Source organism: Coptis chinensis, chromosome 5, assembly GCF_015680905.1.
Source record: "Coptis chinensis isolate HL-2020 chromosome 5, ASM1568090v1, whole genome shotgun sequence".
Lineage (NCBI taxonomy): Eukaryota > Viridiplantae > Streptophyta > Magnoliopsida > Ranunculales > Ranunculaceae > Coptis > Coptis chinensis.
Window position 1 is genome coordinate 9,756,865 of NC_141460.1, and position 26,979 is coordinate 9,783,843.

The 26,979-nt window shown below is 35.9% G+C and overlaps 2 protein-coding genes and 3 long non-coding RNA genes across 5 annotated transcripts; 2 read left to right on the plus strand and 3 right to left on the minus strand.

Moving 5' to 3' along the window:
• Positions 1–6,676: 6,676 nt before the first annotated feature.
• On the minus strand, positions 6,677–8,063 carry LOC147496593 (uncharacterized). The gene is made up of 5 exons (XR_015196613.1): positions 8,027–8,063; positions 7,843–7,939; positions 7,676–7,762; positions 7,521–7,583; positions 6,677–7,289 (listed from the first exon to the last, which is right to left on the minus strand). It is a non-coding gene; the product is annotated as an uncharacterized LOC147496593 (long non-coding RNA).
• Positions 8,064–8,381: 318 nt separating this feature from the next.
• LOC147496594 (uncharacterized) lies at positions 8,382–10,011 on the minus strand. Its single transcript, XR_015196702.1, has 4 exons — positions 9,873–10,011; positions 9,182–9,256; positions 8,938–9,022; positions 8,382–8,441 (listed from the first exon to the last, which is right to left on the minus strand). It is a non-coding gene; the product is annotated as an uncharacterized LOC147496594 (long non-coding RNA).
• Positions 10,012–10,709: 698 nt separating this feature from the next.
• LOC147496595 (uncharacterized) lies at positions 10,710–11,632 on the minus strand. The gene is made up of 3 exons (XR_015196629.1): positions 11,239–11,632; positions 10,931–11,114; positions 10,710–10,831 (listed from the first exon to the last, which is right to left on the minus strand). It is a non-coding gene; the product is annotated as an uncharacterized LOC147496595 (long non-coding RNA).
• A 2,340-nt stretch (positions 11,633–13,972) lies between these two features.
• On the plus strand, positions 13,973–15,010 carry LOC147496596 (uncharacterized). Its single transcript, XM_086562611.1, has 2 exons — positions 13,973–14,714; positions 14,904–15,010. Exons 1-2 carry the CDS (start codon positions 13,973–13,975, stop codon positions 15,008–15,010), a joined length of 849 nt encoding a protein of 282 aa, XP_086418737.1.
• A 329-nt stretch (positions 15,011–15,339) lies between these two features.
• On the plus strand, positions 15,340–16,443 carry LOC147496597 (uncharacterized). The gene has a single exon (XM_086562612.1). The coding sequence runs from the start codon at positions 15,340–15,342 to the stop codon at positions 16,441–16,443; it is 1,104 nt and encodes a 367-aa protein (XP_086418738.1).
• Positions 16,444–26,979: the final 10,536 nt, after the last annotated feature.

Genomic DNA, 26,979 nt, shown 5'->3' on the forward strand with positions numbered 1-26,979 from the left:
ACATTCCTAAAAGACCACTATCACTGTTTACATACACTTGCTTACCACTAACAAGATAGAACAATTTAATGTTCATATAATCCAACTTTGACATGTGACTAAGTAGACTAACATCTGCAGAAAAGTCTATCATATTCAACTCATCACTATCAACATCAAGCATTTAATTTCCTTAACTGGATATTTTGATCTGTAATGCAAATGTGACAATTCCTCTCCATTTCTTCTTTTTGAAAATGACCCAGCATAATGTATCTTCAAATTTTTCCTATCACCCATTTCTGTAATACAAACATAAATGTTAACATAAATTTATATATGTGCCCCCTCCTATTAACATACAACTTTAAAACCCTTAAAACTTTAACAAACTTTAAACATACCAACCCCACTTCCATTCATAAAAAACCAAAATTATATCTTTGAATCAAAATCGTCAAAATTATATACAAATTTAAACTGCATGCATAAAATTGTTATCTTTCTCGATTTCCTAAGTACCAAATCAACTTATTCCACCAAAAATACTTAAAACAACTTTAAAACATAACATAATTACCTACAAATTGCAGTCAAAATCCGTCCTTGCACTACACCATAACAGGCATTTTTTAACAGCCAAAATTTTACAACAGTAACGGATATTTCTGTTACAAGCTTACTAACGGTTATATTTGTAACCTATTACTATATTTGTTACTAAATATCGGACAAAAAACTTAAATTATTTGGTAACAATTGTTTAGGGCCAAAAACTTGATAGGAAATTAGTCGGTCTAAATTAATTAGACTAATCTAACCCTAGTTAAACCGTAAGCGCACAGCTATCGTTGAAAATAGTTGCGACGGCGAACGGGTCGATCCTATAGGGATTGTTAATTACGACAAACGAGTATTAAAATTATTACTTATCCTAATTCGAACAATGTTGTTTTAGAGAAAGTTGGAATTAACTACTCACTAAACTATTTAAACTATAAAAACTATAAACTAAATAATTGGGTTTTATCAAATGGGAAGAGAATTCTAGGACTATTGAATCCACCGTAGACTTCTGTTTATATTTCTAAGAGTAATTTTAATGTTCCAGATTTAATACGAGTAGTACGAGGGAAAGATAACCCTTACTTTCTCGATGATATGATCGTGATAATCTTAACTAAACATGTATCTTCTAAAATTTCAGCACTACAGATCAAACTCAAAATATTACTCGTCTTTTTACGGCACGAATAATATCGAAATTTGACGTCAACAGTTAAAACAGGCTTAACTAATAGCAACGAATATCGAACTATAAAGCATGTGTGACATACTATATGAAAGATATAAGCTAGCTATCAATACATGAAACTAGAAGAATATAGCAATAATTTAAACTAATTGGAAATCATCAAAATTAATCTCAAAAAAATACAAACATCAGCCTAATGTTTCATCTGCCCTAGACTTGGAGTTCAGCTATACATAACAATATCACTGAAAGAAAAAATGAAATTAAAAGAAGAGATAATCATCGCAAAACCGTAGTCCAGCAATGGTGTCACTACACCAAAACAGTTTTTTTGTGACGCCAAAAATAATTTTAGTGACACCATTTTGGCGTCACAAATATGGCGACACAATTTAGCGTCAATTATTTTTGTGACGCTATTTTGGCGTCACAAATATTTGTGACGCTATTTTGGAGTCACTAATTTGTGACGTCAAAATAGCGTCACAAATGTTTGTGACGCCATTTTGACGTCACAAATATAGTGACACCATTTTGACGTCACAAATTAGTGACGCCAAAATGGCGTCACAAATATTTGTGATGTCAAAATGACGTCACAAAATATATTTTAGAAAAAAAAATAATAATAATTGGTTGTTATACATCCACCATCCACCGGTGGATGTATAGCAACCAATTATTATTATTATTATTATTCAAGATACAACAAGCCCTAGCCACCACCGGTTGCTATATGAACTAGCCAAAATACAACTCTTTTAAAAAACAGTTCATTCCATAAAATACACAATCACCGTCTATAACACCCCGTGTTTTTTTTATACGTATTTTTCTATTTAATTAATTAATTTAATTGTTTATTTTAAAAATTCAGGATTGGACTTCGGGATACATGGGCCCGGTTTTGGGCCGAATGCAAGTTGGGCTTGGGTTTCGGACCCAAGTATATAAACACTTTTTCTAGAAAATAGGGTTCAGAAGATAATATAATATATTAAAAATGGAGGCAGAGAGAAACCGCTTTTTGGAGAGATGGAGCTGCGATTCATTCAGCTCGGAGGAATTGGTCGAAATTTGTTGAATAATTGAGTAGCTATTTTGCTATTTCACCGGATTTTTAGTTTACGTATATCGGGGTATACTGCCTAAGATACTGTTCATTATCCTGTTTTATTCGACGTTGTGCTTTGGTTGTATTTAATAAACTCGCTCAATATCGGATTTTTATTAAACTTTGAATCTCGACAGACGTCAATGGCGTCGTTAAACAAATCGTCCCGATGGTCTTGTTTAAACTCTCTTTTTTGTTATATCTTGTGATGTTAGAGTTTAATGGGTTGTGGATGTATGTTGAACTGTCCGGTGGTAGTGGGAGTTTCGGGTTGCTTGAAACTTCAAGGACGCGAGAATGGCGTTCTTCGCGATAATCGAGGATTGGGGTTTTGGGATTTCGTTGTTGTGAACGGTTTGGTTTCTGTTCTTGGGTTGGTTTTATTTGGTTTGGGTTTGATGATGATGGGGGTCGTGTGTGGTGCTGTGGAGAGCTTGGGGGGTGGCTGTGAAGCTTTCACGGTTCAACAAATGGCGTTAATGGCGGCCAGAAATCGCCAGTAAAAGGATGGGGACTGTGAGTGTTGTGTTTTGTATTGATTGATTGATGGGGTAGGGTCGTGTGGGTGTGGGGGATGCTAATGGTGCTGTTGGAAGCTTGGGGGAAGCCATTAATGGAGGCCGAAATTAGTTCCAGATCTAGTTCTGGCGATGTTGGATTTAAGGATTTGTGATTTTCGGTTTCTTTAAAGTTGTATGGGTTGTTATGGGGAGTAAAACCGCTTGGTTAGATTGGTGGTTGTGTGAGAGGTGGTGGCCGGTCGGTTTTGGTGGTGGCTGATGGGTGAAGAAGATGAACAGTAACAAGCCGATTTGGGCTTGGGCCTTAGCTGTTTGTTTGGGCCGGTTTAGATTATTTTATGTGGGCCGAAATCTAATATTAAGTTTTGGGTTGGGCCAAAACTCTATTGGTTGATTTTGGGCCCGATTTTAGTTGGTTTTGTTTAGGGCCTTTTTCCAATTAGTCTATGGGCCAGTTTCCTTTGTTTTGTTGGGCCAGTTTCAGTTAAATTTTGGGCCGAACCCATTTGTATTTTTTGGACCCGGTTTAACTTAAGTTTTGGGACCAGGTTCTAATATTAGTCTATGGCCCGTTTCATTTGTATTTTTGGACCGAACCCCTTAACTGTTTTGGGCCAGTTTTCTAATATTGCTTGGACCAGTCCATATAATTTAATATAGATCCAATTGGGTCAGGTAGAATAAATAAGTGGACTTTGACCATCGAATTTGACCTTAGCCATGAACTATGGCTATGACTTCTGAACCGTCAAACACCTTAAACGCCAGTTTGACTTTGACTAGAACACAGTTTGACTTTGACCATCGAATCGTTGACTTTGACTTTTGACCATGGATGGTTGACTTTCACCTTTGACTTTGACTTGGGCAGTTTGACTTTGTCGGTTTGACTTTGACTAGGACAGTTTTTGACTTTGACCATCGACCGCCGACTTTGACCTTTGACCATGGACGGTTGACTTTCACCTTTGACTTTGACTTGGAACTTTGACTAGGGCAGTTTGACCTTGACCATGACATGTTGAGTTTGACCTTGACCATGAGGTGTTGACCTTTGGACCGTTGGTATTGGGCCAGATTGACTTTGACCGTTGACCTATGAATGTTGACTTTTCCAGTTTTCATATGTTTGTTTATATGGATATATATATAGTAATAAAATCTTGTTTGATATATTGTATAACTTTGGTTGTCATTTATCTAAGAAAGATTTGACCTTGATGATTGGGTATTTTTGTTAAACAAGAGAAAGTAAGTTAAATGCATCGAACTTTCAACACAAAAAGCTTCGCGTTTGGATACACGTGGAAAGAGTTGTTCCATTCGAAGATATCCCTCGCCCAATCCAATTTGCTTTGAAATTAGGATTTTGACCGCTTTCAACCTAAATTTTCTTTTAGATGGGCTAAGGTTGGGACTTGAGTTCTACATGAAAAGTATATCTAAATACCTTAGTTTCTAAATAATTAAGTTACATGTCATTTGGATGAATGTAGGAAAAACCTTAGCATTGATTATGTAGTGATAAGAACTACGAAGGCTTGATTCCAATCTTGAAAGATTTGGATAATCGTAAGGCGACTTTGAGCAAAGTCACGGCCACTACACTATATCTATAATATATATATTAGTTTGTGTGATAACTATGTGATTATGTTCAAAAATTCAAGACTACATAAATATATATGTGGGAGATAGAAGTTGTATATGAATATAGACTTTAGTATATGTTGATAACTTGAATTTGGGCTAATGAACTATTTGTTTACGATATTGTATATATGAGTATGGTTATATAAATTGTATTTGTTTGATTATAAGTCTGTTTACATTTAATGATATTTAAGTGCTTGATTTGCCTTGACGCGCGAAAGTGACTCTTTGCATGTGTGGTCTATTTTGACATGAGTAATGCTAGTATAACTATAAGTGATAATAATGTTTTAATGTGTAAGCACATCTTTAGAACTCTCCACCTCGAGATTTGGTAATGAAAAGAAATGTTTATGACTTGTGATGTCATGTGATAGATGGGTATTTATTGAATGTGTCATGAATGACCCAATCGTTTGGATTATATATGGGAACTAAGGTATTCGCCTTGGTTGGTCGTATTCCTTGAATGTACGGGAATGTAGGTTTGGGTATTCCTTGAATGTGGCGGGAATGACTTCGGGGCATTTATTGAATGTGCCATGAATGGCCCGTTAGTGTTATGATGGGTATTCCTTGAATGTGGCGGGAATGACCCAAGGTATTCATTGAATGTGCCATGAATGACCGATATTTTGTTATGCCCAAAGAGGCTTTGTGATTTTGTGTATGGAAAGCCCGATGGTTGTGACTCACAAGTTCTGAGTTTACAAGATGAAAGTATGTTTCGGAGGCGATATCCCGCTTGGGGCATTATGTCTTGTAGTGGTACTTCGGTGTGAGTGAAACGGATATATGTGTGATTTGGCAAATGTGTGTAGTGCAAATCGTGGAGTAGGAACTAAAGGTTGATGTGTCTTTGAATAAATGAGTCAACAAGATAATTAATAAGCAAAGTAAAAATATTGATTTTTCATGTGATGGAGTTATTGCAAATGATGTATATTATTTCTTATGAGAAATGTTTATGTGGTTTGTATGAGTTGATACTCACAAGGGATGAATGTACTCCTTGGTTGTGACTTTTCCTCGTTCTCATAAGTAGGCGAAAGATACTAAAGTAAAAGTATATAAATTGTGTGATGTTATGGATATGAAGTGTGACGATGAATAATATTAGTAAATGATTGTAATTTCTATGTGATTTGTGAAATGACTATAACTTGATATGTTATTACAAAAATATTAATGACTTGTGATAGTCCGACATCTATGGTTATGCACGCCAGAAACTTTATGACGTAATGATGTCATATGAATGACTATCATTGATATAGGTATTATGATAAGTGGTATTCCTCAAAGATATCTGGGACTAACCAAAGTTATATCAATTAGACTTCAATGTCTTAAATGAGGTTGGGTCATGAATAGAATTTTTGGGCTGAGATAAATCAATTTATTGTGATGTCTAACTCTGTTTTTTTGCGGAGGGTAGGATCTATTAATCTTTTCTGCAGGGGACGAAAATATCCCACCCTAAGACGGCGTGTTGGCTTAAAGGTAAGGTATACCAAACTCATATTTAATTAGGTTATCATATGTGCAGTTAATAAATGAAATGTAAGTGGTATTGTATTGTGAGTTATTTTGGAAAGTGGGAATGACGAGTACTATTATATGAGATTCTTGGAATTTGTATGTTGGGGGTGAAATCTTACTTGGGAAGAAACTACAAGCCGTTTTTGGAAAACGGAACTATATTGTCTTCCAAGTTGAAATTGTTTGTAATGTTATATTATTCATTTGAAATATTACTATATATATTTTGTTGTTAGTCTACTCATACCAGCAAATTCAATTTGCTGACCCATGTTTGCTTTGTTTTGCAACGTGGGTGTGTTCTTGGGAACATAGATGGTGGAGTCAATGAAGACCGCGGACTTGGATTTGCTCTTGAGTCTTCCGGTTTTAAGTTTTTCGAAAAGTGCACGGTTTTGAATTGGAAACAAGTGTAATAGAGTTGGTTAATAAAAATATATATATATTTGTAAATGAAGCGTTGTTCTTTTCGGTTTTAATTTGATCTCAGATTTTAATAAGCGTTGTTGATAATATTTTGGTGGGTTTTGTTTCACCCCCGGTTTTGATGATGATTGAATACAACTCTTTTTTAAATTCATTCCATAAAATGCACAATCACCGTCAATCCCATTCAAGAATAAAACATTCATTTCATCACTCAAAATTATCAAGTCACTTGTAAACACCAAGTACTTCAATTTTTTAAGCGAAAAGTACAATACAAATCACTTTCTAAAAATAGTAAACAATCTTTACTAGAAAGAACCTCGGAATCTCCCGAACTTGTCGAGTATTTACGTATAGGTGTGCACTCAGACCTGCTTACTGGTGTGGGCATCTCGAGTGCATCACTTATTGTAACTGAATCTGTAGAACCAAACCCATCTGAACTAGGTGTATTGAGTTTTGAATAAACACCAGAGTCTGCCAGAGTCTGATTTATCTAAGCTGGTGGTTTCTGGGGTTGGAGGCAAGCATTGAGACAACTCCAACGCATACTGTTGAATAGCTTGTGTTTGACCGCAATAAACTTGAACCACATGCTCCCCATCGGGTAAACAGTCACTTATTCCAGTAAGAATCAAAATAGGCACTGCAACAGTAAATTCTACAATATAATCAATGTGTGTGGCCATGGGATTTGGACCATACTAGAGATATGCACAAAACGATTCAGCGTCACTTGGTAGCAGCCACCCTTCTTTACTTGCTAAAGTCCATATCTTCACTTCACTATTCAGAGCTACATAAGAAAAAATCATTTAGTAGTGCTTTTCACTAACCCAAGATAGAGAAAAATATCATAAAACCAGCTAAGATTTGAACCACCCTTTGACTCCCAACTCGAGTGGATCCAAGAAGACCCACATTCTCTCTGTAGCGTTTTACATATATTTATGAAACGGCAGTAACTTAGAACACGGTAAAGGAAATAAGAGTGCAAGGAAATACTTGAAATATATGCGCTACTTACATAGACACAGTAAAGCCGGCCAGTTCCTGTCCCAAATAGTCCATCCAATAGGATTCCAATCCCCTGTTGAAGATGAACCATCAGTTTTTTTTTTTTTTTTGTTTTGGAGTTCCATCTAAAGCAGACATGTACCACACTTAGTATAACTTGCTCACTTGCCAGCCTATACCACGGCTAAGAACATGAGCAGGAGGAGGAGTAGCACTAGCCGATCGCAAAGCAACCTTATATGCTCCAAGTGACTGCCAAAACAAATGCCAGAGTTAACATCGAACGTCAAACCATTCCTGTGCCCTTATACGCTATTTATAGAATGAGATACCTCTATTAAGGAAACAAAAACAGCAGCCATCATTCCGAACGCGTGACCAGCATCAAATGTAGGTGCACCCCATTGAAGTGGGTATGGGATTTTTATCCTGCATTTTGTAAGTGCACAAGGTTAACAATTGGCTCTAAAATGATAACGACATACTTTGTCAGGAACCAACAATAGGTATACCGACCAAGGTGCAAAAGAAATGAGATAGGCCTTATCGGTTCCAAATTCAGTTCATTTGAGTCTTTTCTCGACGATGTTTGTATCGCCATCGGCGATCAAAGAGATGAGCATATGCCCATATCAATGGATCGATATTACTAGAGCAAACCGTTCCAATCTTGGCAAGTGCTTTGCCCGAAAGTGTTTTAGATATCGCATACACAAAAGACAACATATGAAACAGATTCTCAATTTCCTTCTCTGACTACAATTACAGTTTGTTTCCTATAGAAAAATAGAAGGGAAAAAACACGAGAAAAGTAGCGCTTCCAATAAGATAAAGATCAAGGAGCCAAATCAATGGAGATAGATGGTGCTACCTGGGAGAAAGCGATGAATAAGATGAGCATGGGAATTCCAATTTCTACACATGATCCAACCTGCCAAAGAAAGTAATGCAAGCGCTAATGCTTTTGAAACTTAGAACAAATGAGTGAAATGACCTACCAAAACGGTAAAAAAAAGCACAAAATACATAATAAAAAGAGCAAAGGGATTTCATGTTTTCTATCTAAAAAGAAATTGCTTTAAAAATAATCAGAACCTGAAGGACACCGCTGTGACAAGATTAATGTGATTGGGACGATCCGTTACTGAAAGAAGTTAAATGATGCACACAGGTTGACCATCATGACCCCCCCCCTCCAAATTTCCGAAGAGATAAAGAGGGAAACCCTCCCAATTTCCAAAGAGAGACCGAGAGCGAGAGAGGAGGCCGAGCGTATTCTCTCCCTTTCTCTTTTTTTTTTTTTTTTTTTTTTGGATGTCATCACAATAAAAACATTTTCAGTAGTAAACATTCAATGACAAACTAATCTACAGATTGGAGTGGTAGACCCCGAACTGAACCTGAATTTTGCAATAAGAAATGTATACCTTGTGCAACTTACCAAACCCAATCAACACGTTGTAGCCACTGGATCTGTTGGGACTTCCTTAGTAGATGTGTATCACCAAAAGTCTGAATTTACAAACACAACTCTATTTTAAATTATATAACTTTCACGGATGTCATCCAAGTATTGGTAGAATCAAGTTGTACACTTGTAATATGACCAAACCCAATCAACTACATGGAGAAAAATTTCTTAATACAAACATAAATAAGAATATGAAGTACCTTGAGAAGCAACATTGACAATCAGTAACACCTATCCTTCCAAAAGCTTAAATACACATTATCTCCTTTAGCATCCTGACCAAATAATAAAGGATTAGAAGAACAATATCTAACCAAACCAAAATCAAGTAAACCCAAAGCTTGAATCCGTAAACATAGGCAACCACAAACACCAACTACACTAAGCATTGTCAATGAAACAACTAAACTTGAAACAATCCAATAACAATAGACAATTTGTGCCTATTACCTCAATACCAGATTTATGCCATTTACGTCATCTCACTACCAAATTATATAAGTTCTAAGTGATAACCTTTAGGAATGATCTAGATTTACATAGTATGAACATACTACACAACATGATCAACTACATACTTATCTATAGATTCAAAGACATGAATAGAATGAGACGTCACTTCTTAATATATTCAAGCAACAACTAAACATGTGCAAACTTTTAGCCGATCATGCCCACTTCTAATAACACCGTTGTCTGCCCTAAACCCAAACCATGCTCATGAGTACTTTTCCCTAAATACCCAAGGCCTCATGTGAAAATTGCTGATTTATATCGTGGTTTTTCCCAAGCATCAAGTCGTGGTTTATATCTCATTTCAAAACCATATATAACTCTCAATACTCTTAATTCTCATAATCAGAATAACAAAAAGTTGATAGAAAGACAAACCTGAATTGAGAAATCCACCTTCAGCAAAATCAAAAGTCCTAGTACAAAATCCAGCTAAAACGTTCACTAGTTTCACCAAAACATGAAAAGAATCAAATTTTATGGAAAAAAAATAATGAATAAGACAGCAGCAGGTCCATGGCAACAGCAGCAATGGCCAAAGAAAGTACCAAATAAAGAAAGTGCACCGGGGTGAAAAATAATGAATAAGACAGCAGCAGGTCCATGGCAACAACAGCGGCACCAGCAGTAGAAGTAGGCACCAGGTGAAAGCAAGTGTGCACCCAACAAAGAAGACCCAAAAATTATAAACCCTAGAAAACAAAATCACGTTAGAAACCCCAAAACAAAAATCAAGACAAACAAAACTTATCTTCATCGACTGCAACCTTAACTAGAATCTTCACATTTCACTCATACAACAACATCTTACAATATATCAAATCTGCATATTAACCCAATACCTACAAGCACAAAGAAAACAACACTGCAATCCAGGTATTCAGCCTGTAATTGAGACCCTAGAAAATCCACCTAAAAACTGATTTCTAATCATTTCTACCGATATTAAGCAGGGCAATACCCAAAACCCCTAAATTCGGCCTTAATAAAAAAAAAAAAACTCTAAAAGCCTAAATACAATTTTCACCAAAATTTGAAATCTTTTCATTTCACATCTTATTTTCAAACATCAATACAACACAACACAAGCTTATATCTTCTTATAAACTGACTTAGGCTCGATTTTGTCATTTCACTAATACCAAAACCACAAATCAGTAAAAACACAGTTAGTAGATGCATGTACATAACAACACAAAACAAATGTAAGTCTTACATCAAGTAAAGACAAAAGCTCCTCAACAGAAGGTGGTTCCAATAGTTTAGTTCCAGCTTCCATAAGCTGGTTTTCTAACTCTTTCTCACCCATTTCTAACAACAATCCAGATCTTCAAACCCTAGAAATCATCACAAATGTAAAAAAAAATAAAAATTAACACCTAGGGTTAGTAACATTAACAATAAACCATAACTAGAATAATGATCCAATTGATTACTTGTTAAACCATAACTAGAATCTTGAAGCTGTTGCTGCATCTGAACTCAATAATTCTGATTGTTCATTTCCTTTTTTTGCTCCTGATTCCTATTATCTCTAGACTGAACTTGAACCATTTGCTCTCCATAATACATTTGCTTCGCTCTTATAGTCTCATCATCCCATCAGGGACACTATTATCTCTGTACATAATAATAATAATAATTCACTTAAAATCAAGCTCATAACTATACCCTTCCATTACCTACCAACTAATTTAAACAAAAAACTAATAAATCATTTCTTAACAATTGAACTAAACAGTACCTTGAATTTTGATTGGGTGAATGTAAATCAAGACCCCCACTACTTTTCTGCACCAATTGCGGCTGCAGTGGGTTTCTAAACCCAGTCCCCACTCCTTGTTCTGACCTTTCCGGTCTCTCAGACCTCTCCGACTTCTCGGATCTCTCATCATCCGAGAAAACCCAGCTCGTATTTTCAACAATACCAACAACATTAAAAGATCGAAAAGAGAGTACCTCTGTTTAAGATGGAGATGTTGGGATAAACAAAACTGCCGTCTTCAATTCACCATCGTCGAAATTAGGGGAAGGAGGTGGAATATGAAGAAGTGGGGAGGAAGAACATATTTAGGGCAAGGGTTTCACTCTTTCAGAGAGTTGAGATCGAGAAGAAACCCAACATCTTTCGAGTTTGGCGCCTGTGCAGAACACGTGCGCTGATTTAAATTTTTTATTAGCTCAAATTTTTATACCTTTCACGCCCATATGCCGTCACTAATTTTTTATAAAATTTTCTTAAAAAAATAAAATAACCTTTTGATTTATTGTGACGCTAAAAACTGAATAGTGACGCCTAATTGCCATCACAAAATTTCTGACGCTATTTTGGCGTCACAAAACCTCAAAAGCCTCTGTCACAAAAATACAGTTATGGTGTAGTGTGTCATCTTCTCCCAATTCGGTTTGCCCAAGCTTCAATTCCGCCGGTGCTAACTCGAGTTTCTCCTCCCCCAAGATCTGATTTTCTGGATATTCTGGAGCGCCTGATTCTCTTTGTTTCCCCTTGTATATATAGAGGTTTGGTTAGGGCAGTGTTTGATTTCGAATGGAATTCGAAGTCGGTCGCAAGAGTTTTGGTTGGGCGATTTGATCGGAAAATCGCAAAGTCGGTCTCCTGTTCGTAAAGAAAGATGGATAGAATGTGGCGATTGGGTGGTCCAGTTGTATGGTGGGTTATAGTGGTGTGGGATTTAGGTTGCGTGGCTTTGTTATTGCACATGCGCTGGTCCTGGAGAATCAAAGGCAAGGATGAAAAGAAACCTCATGATACAAGGTTTAAAATATAGGTAAGGTTTAAGAAAATGGGCACATGGGCTTCTATTTGAGTGGGTCCAAAATACTAACATCTTATACGTTGGCCCATAGCTCACAAGTTTGTACTCTTCACGTGCTACTCAATAGCTTTCTTCATCTTTTATTTCGTCTTCACGTGCATTTATCAAATATTCATATCCATAGTCTCTGGCCTTGTTTCTCTACTAATGATCAGGTGCTAAGGTACCAAGTCCAACCCAATAATGCCTCAATTCTCATTAGCAGATACGCAAACAATATATTCCCAATATCATAGGGCACCTCCATTGAACTGAAATCAATCTAACCACAAGTTCGCGCAATAACATCCTGGAATCTCGATAGTTTCAGCAGTTTTAATCAATAACTCCAATTCCTGTAAAACCACTAAAAACACACTAATTAAGTCAAACGAATAAATTAAACGAACTACTAGTATAACATTGGGGGTAGATATATGTAACATCTACGTGACAATTACTTCCGTAACTAACACTAACAATGAAATATCGAAATATAAAAAGATAATGGAATATCGTGTTTTAGACTTTCAGTTCAGTCAGGCCCCCGAAAAAAAGTTCCAGCGCTCTCTTTCTCCTTCTCCTGCCTGTTAGGGTTTTGGGAGAACTCAAAAGATGGAGACAAACCTGGTAAGCCCGATCTGTTCTCGCTCCTTTCTCTCTCTCAACTCAACTCAATACAAATTTATTTTCTGTAATTCAAATTGTTCAACTTCGTTTGGTTTGCAATCGCTGTGGATGCTGATAGCTCTCCTGTTACAGTTTCTTGGAGTGGTGATGCAAGGAGAAATATCATTGTGTGGATGGATCATAGAGCTGCAAAGCAAGCTGAACAAATTAATTCTAGTAACTCACCTGTACTCAGTGGCGGAGCCAGGGGGCCCATGGTACGCCCTGGCTCACCCTCAACTTTCGCAAACAAATTTTTTTCTACTATTCACATAAACCAAAAAGCTAGCTAGATCCCAAAAAAACCAAAAAGCTAGCTAGATCCCAAAAAAACTGACCGAAAAAGCTAACTGTGTGTTGTGTGGAATTATCATTGTGTAAAAAGCTAACTGTGTGTCGTGTGTTGTCACTGTTGTGTAAAGTACTAAAGTACTAAAGTACTAAAGCTAACTGTGTGTTGTGTGTCTGTGTAAAGTACTAAAGTACTTGGGTTAATACTACTTAACAGTGTTGGCTTCGAATTCTAAGTGTCTAACTAAAAACCCACGACCCATAACCGACCAAAAGACAAAATAAAAAGCAGGCACACAAACCGAAACCAAACAATTGAAACAAACAACGAAACAAAAATATCTTACTCCAATTTGATTTTTTATCAAAAATTTAAGCAAAACTCACACTACGCAGGTACCTACTTTTCCACAGTTTTATCTTTCTCTCTATTATTTTAATTAGTTATCTATAATTTCTAAAATTTTATAGGTAAGTCTAATATTATTAAATTTCTTGTCTTATTTTTTTTATCTTTTCATATTAAGTTGATTCCTAAACTATGTTTTTTTAATTTTTTTGTATTCTTTTTGTGAATTCATTAAACCACATATTTTTATTTAATTTTATTTTGTGAATATCATAATAACATTGGTAGTTTATTTTAATTAGTGCAATTTCAATTCAATTGATTAATAGTTTATTTTAATTGTTTAAACAGATATGTTAAAGTATTTGATCAAAGAAAAGTCGTTATCCACTCAACCTACTCAACCACCTAATAAAACAAATAATGTTGCCAATGTTGAAGTAGGATCCTCTTCAAAGCGAAGTCACCAAGAAATTGAGGATGGTGGTGTTGAGCAACCCACGTCAAAGCGGGTTCAACGTGAAAATCATGAAGAACTTGACTTGTCTAGTCTTCAGGGAGACCCTGCATTGAGGAAAAAGATTTCAGATTATCATCCTAATGATCAAGACTCGGTGAGAAGAGCATATTTGCTTAGGGGTCCTTGCCAGCCTAATCATGCTTTTCCTCCAAGAACAAGAGGCAAGAGAATCCGACGCTTTCAGATTGAGTGGTATGAGGAGTTTAGTTGGTTGGAATATAGTATTCACGAGGATGCCGCATTTTGTCTATATTGTTATCTCTTTAAACCTAATAAGGGGGCACAAGGAGGTGGGGATGTTTTTTCTCACAGGGGGTTTACTAATTGGGAAAGAAAAACCAAATTAAAGGAACACGTTGGAGGACCAAATAGTGCTCATAATATTGCTTATAGGGCAGCACAGGCTTTGTTAAATCAAGAGCAGCATATCGAGACATTTCTTCACAGACAATCTTACCAAGTTCGAAGGGATTATCGAATACACCTAACTGCAATAACTGATTGCATTAGGTTTCTTTTGAGACAAGGTTTAGCTTTCCGTGGTCATGATGAATCGGATGAGTCGATCAATAAAGGTAATTTTCTTGAACTTATACGGTTTCTAAAAGATCATAACAAAGTCATTAAGAAAGTTCTTAATAATGCTTCTAAAAATCGGAAATTGACATCGCCTGATATCCAAAAAGTTATTGTGAATTCGGCTGCTGTGGAAACTACAAATGCTATTCTAAAAGATTATGGAAATTCATTGTTTGCTATTTTAGTTGATGAAGCACGTGATATATCAATTAAGGAGCAAATGGCGCTTGTTTTATGCTATGTCGATAAGAAAGGTTGCGTGATTGAGAGATTTTTGAGTTGTGCATGTTAAGGAAACTAGTGCATTAACACTTAAAAAGGCAATCGATGAGTTATTCTCCAAGCATGGGTTGAGCATATCTAGACTCTGCGGGACAAGGGTATGATGGGGCCAAAGAATATGCAAGGTGATTTGAATGGCCTAAAACACTTGTAATGAAGGAGAATGAGTCTGCATTTTATGTTCATTGTTTTACCCATCGCCTTCGGTTAGCCCTTTTGTAGTAGTTGCAAAAGAACCATGAATCAATCGCTAACCTTTTTAGTAGCCCTTCTCCTAATGTGGTAAATACTTTGATTGTTGAGCATCATGTAAGCGGCCGGGATATGTTGCGCGATGCAATGAAGGCTAAAGTTGTTGCAAAATTACAAAGTGGAAAAATTTCAAGTGGCAAAGGGTTGAATCAAGAGACTAGTCTTAAACGATCTGGTGACACTCGATGGGGCTCACACTATTATACACTTCTTGGCATGATAACCACTTATGGTTCAGTAGTTGATGTGCTTGATAATGTAGCGGAAAATGGTTCAAGCTCGGAACAAAGAGGTGAGGCTTACAGATTATTAGATTCAGTGCAGTCTTTTGAATTTATCTTTAATTTGCATTTGATGAAAGCGATACTAGGAATTAGCAATGATTTGTCAAAGGCATTGCAGCGTGAAGACCAAGACATTGTCAATGCCATGGCTCTTGTTAAAATAACAAAGGTATGCTTACAGGCAATGAGAGATGATGGGTGGGATAGTCTCCTAACTGAAGTTTCTTCACTATGTGTCAAACATGATGTGGTTGTTCCAAATATGGAAGAAAGGTATATGGCTCGAGGGAGGTCTCGACGAAAAGCAGAAGGAAACACCAATTTACATTATTATCGTGTTGGATTATTCTATCACTGTATTGATTTGCAAATTCAAGAGTTAAACGACCGGTTTAATGAAGCAAACACAGAATTACTTCTTTGTATGGCATGTCTTGACCCTAGTGAATCGTTTGTTGCTTTCGATAAGCAAAAGTTGATCCGTTTTGCTCGACTTTATCCCGATGATTTTTCAGAGATAGATCAGATGGAATTAGCGGATCAGCTTGAGAATTATATCATTGATGTGCGTTCCGATACTAAGTTTGGTGAAGTAAATGGAATTAGCGGCCTAGCCAAAAAAATAGTTGAGACGAAGAAAGACATTGTGTACCCACTTGTTTACTTGTTGATTAAGTTGGCGCTGATTTTACATGTTGCTACTGCCACTGTGGAGAGGGCATTTTCTGCTATGAATATCATAAAGAATCGTTTGCGCAATCGAATGGCGGATGAGTGGTTGAATGATTGTTTAATAACATACATTGAAAAAGAAGTTTTTGATAGCATTGATACAGAATTGATCTTACAACGCTTCCAAAAGATGAAGAAGGATGACGAAAAAGAAGGCCGCCGAGGACAACTATGAACAAGTACTTGTTTGGATTTGATTTTTTTTTTCTAATACATTAATATATATAATATATTTTTTTTTTTTATGCTTGGTTTTTGTCTGGCTGGCTCACCCTCACTTACTTTCCTAGCTCCGCCACTGCCTGTACTGCAATATTGTGGTGGTGCTTTATCCCTTGAGATGCAACCTCCAAAGGTACAATGTTCATGTCGTTTAACCGTTCAGTACCTAGCTGTCTCTGTTTGTATCTTTCATCCTTTTGTATGATGTCCATTATGGCTATGGCTATTCAAAATTGTAAATCAAGGATATCTGTGTTTGAAAAATTTATGTTTGCTTGTACCTGTGTTTACTCTGGTTTAAGGAACTATAGGCATTTTATGGTTGGAATTTAGTGATTTAAAAGATAATGGTTGATGGAAAATTCTTGCCCTTGCTTTGCTTTCTCGATTGGCTAGAGTTGTCTTTCTAGGTATGTTCTTACTCCTTGTTTTCCATGGGAACTTATACAGTTTTAATTATGGGTTCTTGTAGTCATCCATTTAAAGAAAGGGTACATGGGATAACTGAGATACTGACTTAGGTTGCTTCGCTTTTAGCTATTTCTCTTGGAGTTGCCATTCTGATTAACCAGTACTTTGGTTATAGCCTGTATTGATAATTTAATTTCACCCATTGTAGATTTATCTTCTACTTTTTTCCCTCCTTAATTTCCTTGTGCCTTAGATGAATGGAGGAAATAGTGAGTTGTTTACAACAGGAGTTGTTATTGTGTTCTAAAAGAATGTTTCTTCATGTTTTACTGATTGAGGTTGTAGTATAGATGAGGACTATTTATTTGATTCTTCTAGGGATAATCGCTATCGGCTTGTTAAATTGTGGAGGTTTAAAGTGCATTTAAAGAGTTGCTTCTATTGTCAGTAAACCGTTGTGTGCCTGTGTATCAATTCTAGTTTTCCTTCATTTTGTTTTTCTTGTAGTTTTATTGGAAACCCAATTAGTTGTGATGGCCTGATGGGGACATTTATATTGGTAGATTAAAATTCAGTTAGCTAGTTAAGGCGTCTTCCGAGTTTTGATTGAAAGAGAAGTATATTTAATTGTTCGTAGTCATTTTACAATTTCTTATATATTGTTGTCTTTGTTCAGATACACAATTTATGAACCAATTGTGAGAGAATCATCGTGATCCTGCAGGTATTGTAAAAATATCATGAGAAGACTATCCAAGTTTTTTGGGGTTCTCGGCTGCCAGGTGTGTGTCTATTTCTATATGGATTTGTTAGGGTTGTTGCCCTTCTTTTTATATGGTTGGCAAATTAAGAAAAGTTCTTACTTCTTCAGAAACTTATGTTACCAGGGGATGGGGTACCTATGGATAAACCTTATATACAGCAAGTGGAGGTCTTTAATCGTAGTCATTGAGCATTCTCCTTCACTCATATATTTGAAAAGGCTAACCTTAACAAGTGAAATGACCTAAGCTGAAGTTTGCCTCTCTTGCAACTTAGTTTTGACTTAAGTTATTACTGTTATATTTAGGTTTATCATTGTGAATATATGTTGTTTGTTCCTTCATTTGTGCTGTGCTTGCTATATTTAAGTTCACCGTGGAGTAAACTTAAATAAATAATGAATAATATTTTCTAAAGCAACTATCTTATATGTTTGTGAGCTTCTGGATGAATCTAAACATAGTGGCAACAACTGGTTGTTAGAGTTGGACACAAGAATAGGTCTTGTTAGTATCTTTTACAAATTTCAGATGTCACTGATATGACACTTGGTTCCTCTTTCATTAATTAATTAATTAAGGATAAATTATAGGGAAGGGGCAATTGGATACGTTTAGTCCCTTTATATAAAAGGCTTTTATTACTTATATCTAATACATGTTGCTCTTTTCCTTTTACCAGCAGATCTTACCACACTTCTTGTTGGCCTTACTATATATTGTTAGTTTGTGGTTTCATGTGTTCCATTTTGTTTCGACTTTGTTGCATTTTTACATTGACCGTGTTCGAATGTTCTCTCTTTTGGATAGGTTTTGAAGAAATTTGAGAAAGTAGTGACAAGAAAGCAGTTTCTGCCTATCTTTGTCAAATGATAGAGATTTATATCTTGTGTTCTGTTCAGGTAAATTTCTTCCCTTCATTTTTTTGTTTGTCTCTGTATTTCATAATTTATAGATATTAGGATGTGAGCTTTACCTAATGTAAAGTCCATGATAGAACCATTAGGGATCCTCTTTTTTTTTTCTTTTACATCGATGTTTTGTCACTTTTAGTAAGATGACTAGTATGTATTTCTTAGCATTCTAACCATTTTCTTGAAATTTTTGTGCTCAACAAACATGGTTTTGTAAGTGTTTAGATGTAGCATGGTGTTTAGAGGTGGCCATGTATCTTGTATGGTGAGATTCCAAATATACTGGGAAGATAACTTTAAGTGAGTAGTCAACTTTATGATATTGCTACCATTCTTAGCAAGGTATTGCTACCATTACTTAATTTGGTTGTAAGGTTTAGTTTCAAGTTTCCTTGAGTAGCTGACTTTGTTATATGAATATTTTGTATTGGCTTAGTAATTCGGTTCTTGACATGGTGCTATTCGTTTATACAAGTTTCATTGTTTAATTCTATAATGATGAACCTAACTTATCTTTTTTTTGGATAACCGTACCAATGTGATTTATCTCCTTACTCAAAAAGTTTTGGAGTAGTAATTTGTGTAGTTGCACTTTATTTCTTAAGCACAGATATAATTAGTGTAATAGTTGCACTTTTTCAAGTAATGTTGGTGGTCTAGGATGATACATAGTTTTGAATTGAGTCATGATTGTTAATGTTTGACTTTTGGTACCATTTTCACTTGTCAGATTGGATGAGGATTGGAGCTTTCTATATTAGCTCTCATATTTTGCTTCTGGTTGAGGGACTTTCAATGACTCTAAAAGTCCCACAAGGACAGACTGTAGGGATTGATTTGTTCCATGTCCTCACTCAATGGCTGGAGGAAGAGGAAGTTCTTAAGTGGATTTGCTGCCACCATTTTCTCTGTTGCTATGTATCATGTACATCTTAAATGTTCGATTTGTAAATTTTCTTATATGTTCGATTTGTAAATTTGGAATTGGATTGGTGGGTTATTTCTATAAAATGTTTAATCGGGTGGAGTTTCTCGATTTTCACTTTTTGATTGAGTTGGTGTGGAATGGGATATCTTTGTAAAATGGAATAATTAGATGTTTGCTAGATCGAGCTATATGTGAACGGTGGCCTACCTTTTGAAATTTTTTTTCCACTTGACTATAATTTAGTAACGTATCCGTTACTAAAAATGTTACGATGAGAAGGGCACCAAACTTTAGTAACGCTTATATCCATTACAAACAAACAATTTTAGAAAATAATCAACAGTAATTTATTTGTTACAAATATTTATAGTAACGGATATAAACGTTAGTAAAATTAATTTTAGTAACGGATGTATCCGTTACTAAATTTGGCCTAAGTGACAGTGACGCCGCAAAGCTAACGGATATAACCGTTAGTAAAAATATAAGTAACGGATATAACCTAGGGATGTCCAAACGGGTACCCGACCCGGTCCAAAACCCGACTTTTCGGGTTTTGAACGGGTATTGGGTTACCCAAACCCAGACCGGTTTTCAGTGGGTCCGGTTCGGAGTTGGGTATTTTGTTGAGAAGTGTGACTAAATCCTATCCTAACCCTATATTTCGGATACCCATTGGGCTCGGGTTCGGATTTCGGGTAGGATAAAACCTGGTATAAATGAAAAAAGAAGACAATAAGAAACTTTATTTAAAATATATATCTACATTTTATTCCTTCTTCGGCTATCCACCAATCCTTCAAACAAAATAAAACTTCTAATGAACTTGGAAGTAATTATCACCTATACTCGAACATAATTATTTGATATGATTTAAAAATAAATGGACTCGGAATAAACTATAGACACATGATCACATGCAATTACTGAAAAAATTGGAAATCCCGACATAAATTTTTTCATAATCTAATATATTAAATAACTCATCATTGTAAACATGAATGAGATAATAATCATCTAACTCATTCTTTTATATGGGATTAGTAGTATGCAATTGAAACTGGATTTGGGGTTCGATTTCGGTCCGGGTTCGGGTTTAGAGAATATGACCAAACCCTACCCTATGTATTTCGGTTTGGGTTCAGTTTCGGGTTTTGTCGGGTTTGGGCAGGGTTCGGTGCGGGTATTTTGTTCGGGTTTTGGGTGGGTTTCGGGCAAGATGAACATCCATTAGTAAACGTCTTTTATGGTGTAGTGTTGCTTCTCCTCTTCAAGTCGCAACAGATTGACAGTGGAAAATGACAACAAACAACACTTGATATGAAGACTAACACTAAAACAACATGAATCCACACTCTAACACCATGACTCAACACAAACAATGAAAGTTAGAGTCACTTCACCTTTTCCCGCCTTAAAAATAAGAGAGCGTGAATTTTAGGGATCATAATTTAGATGCAATATGGACTGTTGATCGGAGTGAACCAGGTGTTTACACGTGTCCTTTTATTTTTCAAAATAAAACTCGGTCTTATGAAATCAAGAGGCTATTTAGGTAATTTTACACACGAAGGGTAGTTGGGACATTTCACAAAAAGATGACGGTCAAACTGCATTGACTTAGACGGAGTCTGAGTTTGGGGGGGGGGGGGCACAAGTCTAAAAAACCCTTTTTTTATAGCAAGAGTGACCTTCTTAGAACATCTAAAGGCCACCCTTCCACAGTTGGTTGTTACACGATTTAGTCTAGAGTGGTCGTGTGTTTTTTTGTTAGAGCAAGTCCAATGGAGAGTTGCTAAATTGGGCTGCTAAAAGTGCCACATAGGCCTTTTAGCTTGCCCAGCCAGCCAAATTTGGCTGCCTAAAATCAAAAAACCAATCCAATCGCGTTGTCTGTTTTGAAGTGCTAAGTGATACAGACGGCATAGTTTCTTCCGTCCGTCCATTATTTTTTAAAAATTTTTTTGGACGGACAGCACAGTTTCTGCCGTCCGTCGAAATTTAACACATGGACAACATAAACTATGTCGTCCGTCTCTCGAACTTATTATAGCAGCTGCTAGCGAAGGTCTTAACTTTGGATGAGTTTTTGACTCCTAAATTTAAGACCCTTTTAGCAGCCCCATTGGAATGACATTTTTGTAGTTGGGGTGTTATATTTGCTTTTAGCAGCCCATATAGCCCCCCATTGGACTTGCTCTTAAGGATTATTGTCGTGTGTCGTGGCAAGATCTAGTTTTAAAATACTGCTTAGCAAACCTTTGCTTTAATTGGCAGTGATCAATTATTCAATTTATGGGAATGAAATTTAGACATTGATGCATCTTAAATTAAAAGATGATTGTTTTCTCTGTCCAATTTAGACCATGCTCATCTTTATATATACTAGTTTTGAGCATGTGGCATACATACCAAAAAGCGAAGAGAAAGAGTGGTGCCAAGGGCTTGACTTCAACAAAAAAAAAACTAAAAAAATCATTTTTGCTTCCACGGCACATTCACACCGGCTCACTCACCTACGCCTTATTACAATGTAGAATATATATTTAAAATGTCAAAAATTGTCAAACAAGTTGAATTTTTGTAGAGATGATCTTTATAGTCAGTAGATTATATCCACAAAAAATTAGATTTTAATTCATTTTGTAGGTGAAATTGTGGGTTGTTTTAGATTTGGTACTTAGTTTGGTACTTATTTAAGGTCTTTTTAGAAACCGGACTATATATATATATATATATATACTAGCCTCATGCTACGTGCCTAACAATCTCAACGTGGTTGAGCCCCACCACTATTTTTCTTTTTCTTTTTTTTTAAATATTTTTACAATAGAAGTGAATTTACTACTTTACCTCTATGTGCAAACTTTTTTCCCAATATTGGAGCCTACCACGCTGACATGTTTAACATAAAACAAAATTTGAAATTGCACAATTACGGTCATACCCCTAAAAAACTGTAAAATTATGAAAATGCCACTGGGGCGGACATAGAATTTATTGTTCACACGACCCCATATTTTTCTATGATAGTAATAATAATAGTAGTCCCTTTTTGAGTTCATTGGGGTTGTCCACGTCAGCAGATCAGCAGAGGTATTACGAAAAAAGTGGACCCAAAAAACGGAAGTTTATGAAAATTTAGCAACTTTACGTGTAGACTCAAAAGAAAACCAAACAATTTTTTAAAACCCTTTATATCAAAAAATCTCATCTCACTTATAAACCAATTTTGATCGGCGTCTACTTCTCCTCTTGCAATGGCAGAGCAATAACTCTCTTCAATAGTTCCAAAACAGTTTTACCGTGAAAAAAACCACTTTTGCTACTTCTTGGCTGAATGGCTGGACATAATTTCCCCTCTCAAATATTCAATCGTTATCCTTCAATCTTCGCATAACAAGGTACCTCTCTCTCTCTCTCTTAACGCAAACTCATTGGATTCAAAATAGCTAGTGAAGAAAAAGTTTATGCCATATGAATATCTGTAGTATACGTACATGCCCTCCAAAATATTTGTAGAATACGAGAAATTGGACTCATTGCATTAATCTTAGAATAGTGACAGATGAAATAATATATAAAATATTGAGGTTGAGGTCTTTCATAAACCAAACCGTTTTTGGGTGACTTCTAACGCTTTTTTTCTCGGTAACGAAAATAGAACCTGAAGCAAGTTTGTGAAACTTTGCAACTTTTTCTTTTTTTTAACTAAGCAAATTTGGAATACTAACTAATGTTTATACTCATTTTTAACTAGAATTGTTTGTATGTTGTGGCAGAGCAATTTGTTGCATTACATTGCACAAAATGTAATAAACGTTACATCGACGAATAACATAATTGCACTTGTTTCATGTCAAGCCTTGGTTCTTTATCGTTGATTTTTCTTTATAAGTGTTAGTAATTTGGTTCTAATATTGTACCCTAAAACTATATATTTCTTAGAATATATATACATCAGCTTTAGCGTAGAATGCATTTGTTAAGTAGATGTTCCCACTTTATTTGGAAATAACTTTTAAATTTCCCATATGATTGAGCAACTTCACTTGAGTCATTTAGATGTCGAAAAAATTGTAGAAAAATTGGTTTAATTAGCTAAAAAGTTTGGTTAATACAATCTTGACTTGCGTCATTTTGATCTCGCCTTTGGAAAATGCTCTAGAAACATACGACTCCTTCAAGCAAACCAAGCACGACGTATGGCACTTGCAAATAAGAAGTATGTTTGGTAATTATGGCTTGCTCTTTGATGATCACAAGAAGATTAGGCACCATGATTAGACAATTCAAGTGGCCATTATTACCAAACTAAAATTCGCTCTTTTAACTTCAAGCCTTTAATTGACTCATTGGCAATGTAACAAGTAGCTAGGGAAAATAATATGAGGACGACTCTAGCTAAGATTAGCAAAACTACATTACGAACTACATCAAATATCAATAAGGTATGTATGTATGACCTCTCCTTTGATAGGACATTAAAGAGGGGGACTTGAACATTTTGTAGAAACCAAATGCAATATCTTTAGCATTCAGTAAAAAATTGGGAATTGAATCAAATTTTCAGTTCACTTTTCAAGTGTTAATTCAGCCGATTGGGGATAATATGTTCTTGTTATCAATACATACTGGACTTTTCTGTTGTGTTTGCCATTGGACATGCAGGAGTTGATGCCTCTTTGCAAGGACTTGGAAGCTAAAAGACTACTAGACAATACTAGAAGAGTACAATGGTAAAGAAAAGGAAAACGAGTAAACTAGAGCCCATGTATTATATTGAGCATACAATCTTACTTGATGAATGGGTATCATCTTTGCTAACACAAGCATATAAATATTATAGGTAGCAGTAAAAGATAAGAGTTCATTTTCAACGAGAAAAAATGGGGTGCATCAAACTTTAAACTTACCAAAAATCCTAAACTCAGAATAAATCTTTTTTTAAAGAGTGTTTATGTCAATAGCGTGAGTGGTCAATTTGGTTTCTTATAGGCCGAGACTACTGAAATAACATTTCCGTATTTTCCTTCACAACAACTATGAATTTATACCAAGGCGATTGGAACCTACTTAACTCATAAGTAGAGTACGTGATCCGGTGCTTCTCACCCCCTTTCAGGTAACATTTGTGAGGTAACTATCTTTTCTTCCCACCTTAATTATCCTTCTAAACTTGACTATTTTAGTAATCTTCCATTGTTAAATGCAAGGTTTCTCCCTCCCTTTCTCCTTTATTGCTTTTCCCTTTGCTTCTAACATGTTAGATCCTGTTGAGGCTCTTGGAGCCCAAACATCCTCAACTGAAAACTCACCTTTCACTTCATCTTCCTACTTGTTTAACAATAAAAATACAACCTTTGTTAATGAAAATCTTGAGTTTCTTGAGACTTTTAACGAAGAAGATGTTACCATATATTGTACTTGATGAGGTTATTGAAGATGGGATTGAACTCTGGAGTGAGTACTTGGTGGGTTTCTTTGTTGAAAAGTGTATGCCTTTTCCTCTGGTTAAGAGCACCATTGATAGAGCTTGGAAAACAAATGCCTCATATGAAATCTCAACTGATAGAGATTTATTCTACTTCAAATTCATGGACTATGAGGACACAAGCAAAAAGTGTTGGATGGGGGACCTATCTTTGTAGCTGGTAGGATCTTCATCATACGACCTTGGTCTGAGGACCTGGAGTATCAGAAAGATCACCTCAAATCAGTTCCTATATGGTGAAATTATATGATGTCCCTAAGGTGCTATGGACTAAAAAAGGGTTTAGCATGATAGGTAATAAGTTGGGAAAACTGCATTGTTGGGATGTTGCTACCCAATGAAGAACACGACTAGTTATGCTCGTATGACTGTATCTATGTTGAAGTTCAAGTTAATGCCAAATACCCCATACAACTCAAGTTCGATTTGGGAAATGACAAAATCGTTACTGTTGGAATAGAATATACATGGAAACTAACCCCTATCTTGTACATTCACATTGTGAGAAATTTGGACATAACCTAGCTAAATAATATCCTAACAACTCAACTAGAACAAATATGAATGTGGCCACTTAAAGAAATAATATCACTTCTATAGTGAATAATGTTACCACTCAGAGGAACGATGTCCAAACTATTAATCGATCAACAGGTTACTCCAGTCATTGCCCAAGATGATGCAATTGTTACAAACCCGAGGCCTTGGCAGCAAGTGAGAAACATAAGGCAAAGACAAGTGTATGCAGCAGCAACAACAACCCCAGTTACAGAGGAAACACACTGTCCTCAAAAGAAACACATCATATAACACCAACACCAGTAGCTACTAAGAACACACAACTAGCACTGTTTGTTCCACCGGTTCAAGAACATATTATTACAAATGTGGTCACTCTAACATAAAATCTTTTGCCATAAGGCACTCCTTTACTCCTTGAATATTTGCAACTAGGAGAGCATACTTTTGACAAAGTTCAAGAGATTGATACTTTAGTATGTTGCCACTACAAAAGTAGAAGGAACTGAAAAAACACAGTACACAAGCACCATATAATGAGTTCTTAAAAGTGGAGGAACATGTTATTGTAACAATAATGGCCACCACTCAACTACAACAAGAATTTTTTGATGATCATGTTCCATGAAAAACTTAAAAGGATGCAAGTGGAACGACAACATCAGGCTCCTCAAGTACCACAACAACTGGAGGAAAATCCCAGAGCCACAGTAACAACAACAACTCAACAAAGAGCACTTCAAATGTCTCAAATGCCAATGGTAAGGCAGTAAGAGGCAAAAACAAATCTTAACAACTAGTTCCACAGAGTAATATAAAAACAAGGAGTAGGCAGGATGGCTCCTCCAAGAGGTGATCCTTATCTCTTTTAAATGTCAAAGCTTAGTATATGGAATGTTATGGGGTATAAATAAGCTTGCAAAGGCAAGATAAGTCAATAAGGTTAGATTAGAAAATAACTTATGTCTTTTTGCTCTCTTAGAAATTAAAGTAAGAGAAAGTTATTATGATGTTATCAGAGAACTATGATGTCCTTTATGGTCACACACTAACAACTATGTTGCAGATCAAAGTGGAATAATTTGGTTATGTTGGGATCCTAGTTATGTGCAGATTCAAGCTTTGAAGAAGACTAATCAGTTGGTGCACTATGAAGTGTGTTTAGTTATTACCTACTTCAACAACATACAAACTTTCAGTAGTGTATGCTAGCAGCTCAAGAAGGGAAAGAACTCAGTTATAGCAAGATCTCTAGACCATCTCACTCTCTATGTCCCAGGCATGATGTATAGGAGGTGATTTCAATAGTGTTTTACACTCAAATGAAAGGATAGGAGGAGATCCCACCCACCCTAGAGACATGGCTGATTTCTAGAATTGTGTAAATGCAACTAGTACTATTGATCTACAATACTCGGCCAATTTTTTCACCTGGACAAACAACTCTGAAGGAAGCCTGCGA